At 36.0% G+C, this 10,526-nt stretch overlaps 1 protein-coding gene across 1 annotated transcript; it reads left to right on the forward strand.

Moving 5' to 3' along the window:
- Nucleotides 1-7,993: 7,993 nt before the first annotated feature.
- Nucleotides 7,994-10,124, forward strand: LOC140516727 (olfactory receptor 10AG1-like). The gene is made up of 2 exons (XM_072627691.1): nt 7,994-8,004; nt 9,185-10,124. The coding sequence occupies exons 1-2, from the start codon at nt 7,994-7,996 to the stop codon at nt 10,122-10,124; spliced, it is 951 nt and encodes a 316-aa protein (XP_072483792.1).
- Nucleotides 10,125-10,526: the final 402 nt, after the last annotated feature.

Genomic DNA, 10,526 nt, shown 5'->3' on the forward strand with positions numbered 1-10,526 from the left:
CTTCAGGGGAAAAATTGGTCTTTCAATGAAATAGAGGATTTTCAAGCATTCTTGATGAAAAGACCAGAGCTGAAAAGAAAATATGACTTTCAAACACAAGAATGAAGAGAACCATGAAAAGGTGATCAGCAAAGAGAAGTCATAAGGGACTTACTAAAGTTGAACTGTTTACATTCCTACATGGAAAGACAATATTTGTAACTCTTGAAACATTTCAGTATCTGGGTACTGGGTGGGATTACACACACACACATGCACACACACACACATACATAGAGACAGAGTGCACAGAGTGAATTGAAGAGGATGGGATCATATCTTTAAAAAAAAATGAAATCAAGCACTGAGAGAGAAAGATATTGAGAGGAGAAAGGGAGAAATTGAATGGGGCAAATTGTCTCTCATAAAAGAGGCAAGCAAAAGACTCATTAGTGGAGGGATAAAGAGGGGAGGTAAGAGAAAAACATGAAGTCTACTCTCATCACATTCCACTAAAGGAAAGAATAAAATGCACACTCATTTTGATAGGAAAACCTATCTTAAAATACAGGAAAGTGGAGGATAAGGGGATAAGCAGGGTGGGGGGGATGATAGAAGGGAGGGCATGGGGAGGAGAGTGCAATTTGAGATCGACACTCATGGGGAGGGACAGGATCAAAAGAGAATAGAATCAATGGGGGACAGGATAGGATGGAGGGAATATAGTCAGTCTTATACAACACAACTATTACGGAAGTCATTTGCAAAACTACACAGATTTGGCCTATATTGAATTGCTTGCCTTCCAAACGGAAGGGGTGGAGAGGGAGGGAGGTAAAGAAGTTGGAACTCAAAGTGTTAGGATCAAAATGACAGTGGAATTCAGGGAATCTATGAAAAACCAAGAAGTTACAAAACAAAACCAAAAGATTGAAAAAATAGAAGATAATGTGAAACATATCATTGGAAAAACAACTGAGCTGGAAAATAGATCCAGGAGAGACAATTTAAAAATTATGGGACTACGTGAAAGCCATGATGAAAAAAAGAGCCTGAACTTTATCTTTCATAAAAATGTCAAGGAAAACTGTTCTGGTATTCTAGAACCAGAGGGTAAAATAAATATTAAAAGAATTCAATGATCACCACCTGAAAGAGATCCAAAAAGAGAAACTCCTAGAAATATTGTGGCCAAATTACAGTGCTCCCAGGTCAAGGAGAAGATATTGCAAGCAGCTAGAAAGAAACAATTTGAGTATTTGGAAATACAATCAGGATAACACAGGATATTGCAGTTTGTACATTAAGGTATCAAAGGGCTTAGAATTGGATATTGCAGAAGTCAAAGGAACTGAGATCAAAACCAAGATTCACATAGCCAGCAAAACTGAGTATAATACTTCAAGAGAAAAAATGGTCATTCAGTGAAACAGAGGAATTTCAAGCATTCATGATGAAATAACCAGAACTGAATAGAAAATTTGATTTTCAAGCACAAGAGTCAAGAGAAGCATGGAAAGGTAAACAGGAAAGAGAAATCATATGGGACTTCCTAAAGTTGAACTGTTTACATTCCTGCATAAAAAGATGATATCTGTAACTCTTGAAACTTTTTCAGTATCTGGGTAGTTGGAGGGATTATACACACACACACATAAACACATAAACACATACACACATACATACATACATATATATGTATGTATATATATGTATGTATATATATATATATATACATACATATATATATATATACACACACATAGAGAGAGAGAGAGAGGGAGAGAGAGAGAAGACACAGAAACAGAGAGCACAGGGTGAGATAAATAGCAAGGGATCATATCTAAAATAACAAAATTAAGGGGTGATGCAGGAATATTTTGGGAGGAGAAAGGAAGAAATGGAATGGGGCAAATTATCTCTCAAAGAAGAGGCTTTTCCAATGAAGGGTAAAGCAGGGCAAGTTGAGAGGGAAAAAGTGAAGCTTGCTCTCATCACCTTTGGCTCAAGGGAGGGTTAACATGCACACAGAATTTTGTATGAAAACCTACGTTACAATGCAGGAAAGTAGGGGAGAAGGGGATAAGCAGAGTGGGAGGATGAGGGAAGGGAGGGCAAATGGGAGGGGGTAGCAACTAGAAGTACACACTCCTGGGAAGGGACAAGGCCCGATGAGAAAATAGAAGAAATGAGGGACAGGATAGGATGGATGGAAATATAGTTAGTCTTACACAACATGATTATGATGGAAGCCATTTGCAAAACTACACATATATAGCCTCTATTGAATTGCTTCCCTTGTCAGTGAGGACGGGTGTGGAGAGAGGAAAAAAGAGAAGTTGGAACTCAAAGTTTTAGGAATAAATGCTGAGAAGTGTTTTTGCGTACAACTGGGAAATAAGAAATACAGGTAATGGGGTATAGAAATTTATGTTGCCCTACAGGACAAGAGAGAATATGGGGATAAGGAAAGGGAGGGTTGTTAGAAAGGAGGGCACATTGGTAGAAGGGGCTATCAGAATTCAAGGCGTTTTGTGGTGAGGGAAAGGGAGAGATGGGGAGAATATTTGGAGCTCAAAATTTTGTGAAATGTTGAAAACTTTAAATAAATAAATTTTAAAAAAGAAAAAAAGAGAAAAATAAGAAAGAAGAAAGAAATATGGAAAATGGAACACGTGCTAGAGTTAAATGAGTAGTATTATCTTATGGAATAAGAGAAAATGGTTCTGTTTTTACCATCTGATAAACATAATTCAAATACATGTACTACTAAAGTCATAATTTGGAAAGGCTGAAAATAAGTGTAATGGTCTAGAGTTTATTTGGATTCCTATGTGAAAGACATCAGTTTGACTTGGTATTAAATATTCACCTGGAAATAGTGGTTGTGATGCCAAATTTCCAGAGGTATTAAAATTGTGAACATATGTATTTACATACGCTACTAAGTTACATGTCTTATTTGCAAATCTATAGAAATAATTACAAATGTTTGGCCATATTTTTTTTTTTCTGCTTCATGGTGCCACGTGCTAACTCCTGGCATCAGCCGCTTATTTCTAAGTGTTGAACTACCAGGAGGGAACATATTTTATTTGCCTTAGTCCACCATAGGATTTAGCTACTTCTTGCTATTTGTTTAATGTTTGTGTTGCCATAGTGCCCTTGCCCTGAGGAGCTCCAGGTGCTTTGCAAAATTAGTCAATAGTACTCATCCTGCCAAACAAAGAGTGCAAGGAAAGTAAGAATGTGTCCCCAGAGCAAGGCTTCTTAGTATCTTTTGTGCCATGGACCCCTTTGGCAGTTTGGCAAAGCCTATGAACCCCTTTCCAGAATAATGTTTTAAAATGAATAAAATTAAGTATATAGGATTGCAAGGAAACCAATTATATTAAATAAAGATATACTTTTCCCTAAAAAAAAAGAGGAAAATAATGAATTGCTGACCAATTGATCTGAGGGCTGAAAATTCCTTATCTGGTTTATATTTGAGGTTATAAATCATACCTTACTCTACTTCTGGGCTCAGATCCATATAACTAATATTTCTAATTATAAAAATGGCTATGGGCTTGAAGACTATACTTTGTGCGGGGGGCAAAGATGCGATTGAATAGGGGAGAAACAAAAAAGATGCCAATATAAAATTATCTAATAAATTGGAACTTCTAACACAACTGGTTGTTGCAATGATACTTAAACTTTATTGAAGTACAAATTTTTACAAGTGTCCTAGTTAACTAGTTTGCATTTTGCTTCTATATTAATATTGTTCAGGCAAATTTTCAAGCAAAACACAACCCTCATCTTCTTTCCTGGATCTCTTCATCTTGACAAGCTACATCTTTTTTCTTGTTGTAATCCTTATTTAATTATTATTACACTCATTATAGTTCATTCAAGAAGATAATCCCCTTCTAACCTTGACTTCCTGGTCTTTCTGATAAATATTAAATCATTTCAAGAGGAAAGAGAATGTAACAGGAGAAGAACAGTAGGCCATCACACCTGATTTAAATCAATATAGTTGGATCTCTGCTCCACATTATTTTACTGTAGCAGGAAAGGATCCACAGCTGCTCTTCTGACTTGGATGTCACCCAGCATTGCCAGTCTTTGTAGTTTAGCAACCAATAAGGGAAATTCAAGCCAAGGATCATCAGAAGCAGGCAGAGAATATATTCAAATGTTCCAATGAGTTTAAGGTGGGGAGGGTGTCTATGGATTTAACTAGAAAGCAATCTTAAAGACTGATTGATTTGCTGGAAACCACCCAGCTACAAAAAAGTGGTCACAACATACTTTGGGGCAAAACTAAATGGAAGCACATTCCAAAGTAACAATGGTTCAAATTTCATATTCAGTTCTAAGACAAGCATCTACTCACTATACACTTTTCCAAAGGGCATGCCTTAGTTTTAAAGTACAGGAGGTGTGTCCTTATTGCTCCTTCCCAAATCCTCACTCTCTATTTTAATCCCACCATTCCCTCACTACTATCCCACTGTGTACTTTGAAAGTTCACACCTTGTGATAATCCTGAACTCCTCCCTTTGACTGAAAATTAGCTTACCCCAGATGGCATTGCATTCCTTATAATGTTTTCTCTTAGGGAACATTCTTCTTTTACCTCCAAGGAAAACAAGAAGATTGGGACTATTTAGAGTTTTCCATTGCCACTTTCAAGCAATTTATCTCCTTTTGTCTCTTTTCACTTTAAGATGCGAATACTTACTTTTTTCCTTCCTCTCTCCTTCCTCTCATACTCAAACTCCTCCTAGTTGCTGAAATTTATCAAATTCCATAACACTTTAAAAATTTTCCCTTTTTTTCTGGATTGTTGTATTTTTTTTCAACATTTCTGAAAACTGTAATGATAAAGGGGTAGCGGTTTCGTGTAGTGGACAGAGCACTGGGTTTTGAATTAGGACGATCTGAGTACAAATTTATCCTCAGACACTTAATAGCTCTGTGATTCTGTGCAGGGCAACTAAGTGGATAAAACTCCAGGCCTGGAGTCAGGAGGACGTTAGTTCAAATTTTTAAAAATGTGTCTTTTGTTAACCAAGATGTTAACTTTCTTTTCAGAATTTTCTTGAACTGCTTTCATTTATTCTCCCATTTGTTTTCCTTTACCAATCTATTTGACTTTTACATTGCTTTATTCTTTCTTTTTCTATTTTATGAATTTTTTCATACTTGTTTCTAACACATATTTTGCTTTCCTTTGTGGGATTTTACTTATAGCTTTTTTCATATTATTATCTTCTTCTTCATTTGTGTATTGATCTCCCCTATTACCATAATTGAATTATCTGGTTAAGTTCTCTTTTTATTATTTGCTGATTTTTCCATTCTATTTCTTGACTTTGAACTTTATGCTAACTTTGGGATCTGTTTATCTGCAGTGGGGGTGGGGGTGGGGACATTGTCACCAGCTTAAAGCTTTTTCTCCTTGGTACTTTAGAAGATAGTTCTGGGTGGCTCTAATGTTTTGTTTCGTTTTGTTTTTTGTGCTTCCAAGGAGGTGTGAACTAGGGAGAGGTGTGGTCATTACTCTTTTGTTCTGTGTTTTGGTCCTTATCCAGAAAGGGTCACTGCTGCCTTTTAGCCTCAAGTGATATTGCTCCTCAGGGCTTCTATTCCATTTCTATCTGCCCTGGAACTGGGACCCAGAAGTGAATGTGGAAAATTAAGTTGCCAAAAGTAACTGGTCTATGTACAGTGCAATCACAAGAGTTTCCTGTAATCTCTTTCTGACCAGTTACCCAATCCCCTTTTTGTCTTTGGACTGAGACGTTCTGAAGCTGTAGCTTTTACTGTCACAGTCCTGCCCAAGACTTGCAACCACTGTTGGTGCCTGACATACTCTAGCCTGTCCCAAACCCAAAGATCAGGAAAAAACCTCCTTTTGATCCCCTAAGTTGCTGTGTGCTCAAAAAAAAAAAAAAAAAAACCTATCACTGACTTTTTGTCAGCTAGCCTAGTGCAGAATTTGATTTGAAGCAAATTTTAAAGTTGCTTGAAGAAGGATTTGGGGAGAGCTTGGCTGTTGTGCCTCCTTAAGATCACTATTTGACTCTGGCTCCTCTATGTAGTGTTTTCAAAAGGGAAAAAAAAAATTATAAACAGGGAAACAGGGTCAGAGACCTATTGCCTTGACCAAGTACATATGGATTGTAAGTGACATAATAGGACTCACTTAGTAGTTTTAATCACCATGTTTTTTTTCCTCTGAGTCCAAGTTCTCTGATAGGTAGAGAAAAATTCACACAAAAGGAGAAAAGGATAGATATTTGTTATTCCAGTTTCTGGAAGAGTTGAAAGAGTCTCCATGAATTTAGTCCTTGGCCACTGAAGTCACAAAAAATAAAACCCAGTTGAGAAGAGCTGGGAGTTAAGCAAAATTGAAAGCAAATTCCCCTGACTCAAACCCCAGGGCTCTTTCTATCCCATCATTTCATTAATAATTTTTAAGGTATTGGAATGAAATCAGGAGTACTCTTCTCTTTAGAAGCTAAAAGTGACCTGGGAGAGGAGCTATCCCCATGGACCAAAGAAGAATAAGATTAATTTTCTTTTTAAGTGACTCTGACTGCAAAAAAAACAAGCATCATTGTGGATGAAGGTTGCTATTCTTTTTTGGAGAATTTAAAGGACTGAGGTGAGTATTTTAAAGCTTAACGGAGAGGTAGTCTAAGATAGAGGGAAGAGTAACGTTGAATCGCTACTAAAGGAAAAACTGGTTCTGACTTGCCACTCTCAGATTTTCTAACTATGTGATCTTGGACATTTCACTTAATTTTAGCCTCAGTTTTCTTATCCAAAAAATGAAGAAAAAAGATAACTATATTTTGTACCTCCAAGGCTTTCTTGAGATTCAAACAAGACACTATATGTAAAGCTTTTATTTTCCATACCTCAAATGGAAATATACATATCAGCTAATAGTATATGAGTATTTTATTTTCATCATTTGTGATAAAAACGAAGTGAGTGAATATGATTTCCTTCCATCTTAGCAAGGTCAATATGGAGTATTTTATCATCCCAACAGTTCATATTAATCAAGATATTTTGCTTTTGTTGTTTAGAAGTCTAATCTCGTAGCTGTCTTTGTATCCTATGATACTACTAGGACCAAGTTCAAGAAAGAGCACCTGGCACCTTCACAACAATGGCAGGCATTCCATGACCACAAAAAGAACACATGTTTTCACAGTACAGAGGGTACACTCTGGAATATATATTTTTTAAATCATTTAACGGCATGGTTAAAAAGCATTTTAAAATATTATGGGTATAATTTTCATTTTAATTGCAGCCCTACAGTACACAAATATTGTATGCAACATATTAAAGAAAAGCATTATTTCAATCATCTTTACTTTGATGAAAATGAAAATATTTTTAAGTAGATCCATGCAAAGGATTTTGAATTCATATTAAATTTCCTGTACATTTAATAAGACACATTCCCTTTTTCAAACTTAGACTGTTTTCATGTAAGAGACTGAGGAACACATTCTCTTTATGTTTGTTTCCTTAGTTTGTTTAGTTGTTTCTTTAGTTGGAGTGCTACTGATTTTCAATAACCGATTATATTAACCCTCTCAGAGTCATTTCAAGGATAATCTCTTAACCCATAGCAAGGAGCTATATTTAAATTATTCTGAATTGGGAGTGGAGCAAGAGACTCATTTGTTAGTATTGAAAGTCTCACCATTGAACTATTTAAATCATGTCTTTAAAACAATTCTGTTTACTAATACTTCACTGAATCTATCCATGATATGATCCCAAGTAGACAAAGAAATATGAGATGATTCTTCACCTTAAGAACGTTTAGCAAAATAGGAGACAAACGTATTAAATTTTAAAAAAAATAACAGTCTACAAGTCAACATAGACTCAATGACAAATTACTGTATGCATATGCTATAAAAATTCAGAAAAGGGAGAACTTTCTCTGGACTGGAGGAATGAAAGGACCTCAAAATAAACTAGAGATTCCATGAAGCAGAGGTAAGGAGTGAAAGCATTCCATGCATAGGAGTGGGGAGGTGGGGAAGCCATGAGGGGAGAGAGAGTGAAGGTAGAATAGAAAGTAAGAAAATAATTTTCTTGAACCGTATGAATTATGTAAAAAGAGTGAAAAGATAGGATTAGGCCAAGTAATGAAAGACTTTAAATATGAAACATATTATATTTGATTCTAAAGGTAATTGGGAGACACTAAGGTATACTGAGTGGGAGAATAGCAAAGCCAGAAATATATTTTATGAACTCATCAATGAGCACTTTTTGAGTTCGGCCATTGAACAAAATCTAAATTCATCTTAGTTAAAACTGATTGATGAAAAAGTTGGGGGTTTTTTTGGTCATGGCAGGAGATCCAAATGATCTGTCTTTTCACTCCACTCCTACAATGCATATACATTGTCTTTACTCAAAGGCAGGTACTGTTTTAAATTGACTTTATGTGTAGAACATCAAATGCAATGTCTGACATGCAGGAGGCACTTAACAAATTGTCATTAATTCATTGGTGAAATGTCAGTGCAGCATGAGATGTCCTGTAGACTGCACTAGGAAGCTATTTTTAACCCTTTGATAATTCATATTTCGTCAACATGACTTAAAGTCATAGTGGGACAGTGATTAGACCCAAAAGGCTACTTGGGAGGTAAGATTTTAAAAAAATTTGTTAAAATTAAAATTCAGAATTAATGCCAAAGTGAAAAAGAAAATCAGAGGGGAGAGAGAGAGAGACAGAGAGAAAGAGAGAGACAGAGACAGAGAGACAGAGACAGAGAGAACGAAAGAGAGAGAGAGCTCTTAACAATTAGATACATAAAAGTGTAATGATTATCTCAGTATGTAGATAATTTCCTCAATGAAAGTCTACAAATACAATTTGCAATTGATGATTGTTTGTTGAGTTGTAATGGGGACTGTTTTCCTTGTATGTATTGAATGAGATGACTGTGATATCCCTCATGACTCTGAAATGTTGTGGTTTTGTGGTTCTATGGATAATAAAGTTAAGATGAATTTGAAATCATATAATATTCAAAGTCAAAGAGAGTTCATCACATATCTCTAGGCCAAATCAAAATAATCATTTTATAGGAACACACAGTGGTACAGAGAGAAGTATCATTATTTGCTTAACATGGCTTTACTAATTATCTCATTGGAATAGAGAGAGAAATGGCAGAAAAAATTTCAGCACAGTGGTGGAATTCATTGTCGTGGGATTTTCTGACCTTCCCAGTCTACAAGGGGTCCTCTTTGGGATTTTCTTAATCATCTACACAATTATCCTGGTAGGAAATGGCCTCATCATTGTCATTACCAAAGTTACTGCTGCTCTCCAAACCCCCATGTACTTTTTCCTCAGAAATTTTTCTTTCTTGGAAATCTGCTACACATCAGTGACTATCCCAAGAATGCTGTCAGATCTTTGGACCCAGATGAAACAGATTTCTTTACTAGCTTGTGGTGTACAACTTGCTATCCTCCTTAGTCTAGGAGAAAGTGAATGTTTCTTCCTAGCTGTGATGGCCTACGATAGGTATGTGGCTATCTGTAAGCCACTCTACTATCATGTCATCATGAACCACAAAAAGTGTCTTGAGCTGGTTACTGGTGCCTGGATAATTGGAATTCCAATTCAGATAGCACAAACATGCCAGCTATTCTCTTTGTCTTTCTGTGGGTCTAATAAACTCAACTATGCTTTTTGTGATATTCCCCCATTACTGAAATTGGCCTGTGGGGATACCTCTTTGAATGAGCTATCAGTCTATGCTGGCGCTACAATCTTTATTACAGTTCCTTCCCTGTTGATATTCTGGTCCTACATCAAAATCATGAAGACCATCCTGAAGCTACCATCTGCCATGGGGAGACACAAAGCCTTCTCCACTTGTTCCTCTCACCTTATAGTTGTGGGTTTATTCTATGGATCTAGTATTATTACATATTTGAGACCCAAGTCAAATCATTCACCAGGAGTAGACAAAGTACTTGCCCTTTTCTATACCATTGTAACCCCTCTCTTTAATCCCATGATATACAGCCTCAGGAACAAAAATGTCATTGCAGCAATAAAACAACTAGTACCTAAGTGGCTCACTTAAATTCATGGATTCTGTCTTCCTATGTTTTGCTCACATAGTTCTTAAAAAATTCCATTTTTATGAACTACAACTCATCTCTCATTTCCCCAAATTTACAATGGCTGTCCTTCATATTTATAATATAATTCCTTCTCAATTTTTTTTGCTTTTAAATCCCTACTCGATTTCAAGTCTCAGCTTAAGTATAACCTTCAAAATGAAATCCTTCTGGATTCCCCCAATTGCTAGTGCCACCCATAAGTTTGCTTATATTCTGTGTGTACCTATTTGTGTAAATGCTTTTTCTCCTAGGCTAAATAATAAACGTAGTTGGGACTGAGTCTACTTCACATGTATCTTTATCTATGTCATTATATATATATATATATATATATATATATATATATATATATATATGTGTGT

Source organism: Notamacropus eugenii, chromosome Y (genome assembly GCF_028372415.1).
Source record: "Notamacropus eugenii isolate mMacEug1 chromosome Y, mMacEug1.pri_v2, whole genome shotgun sequence".
Taxonomy (NCBI): domain Eukaryota; kingdom Metazoa; phylum Chordata; class Mammalia; order Diprotodontia; family Macropodidae; genus Notamacropus; species Notamacropus eugenii.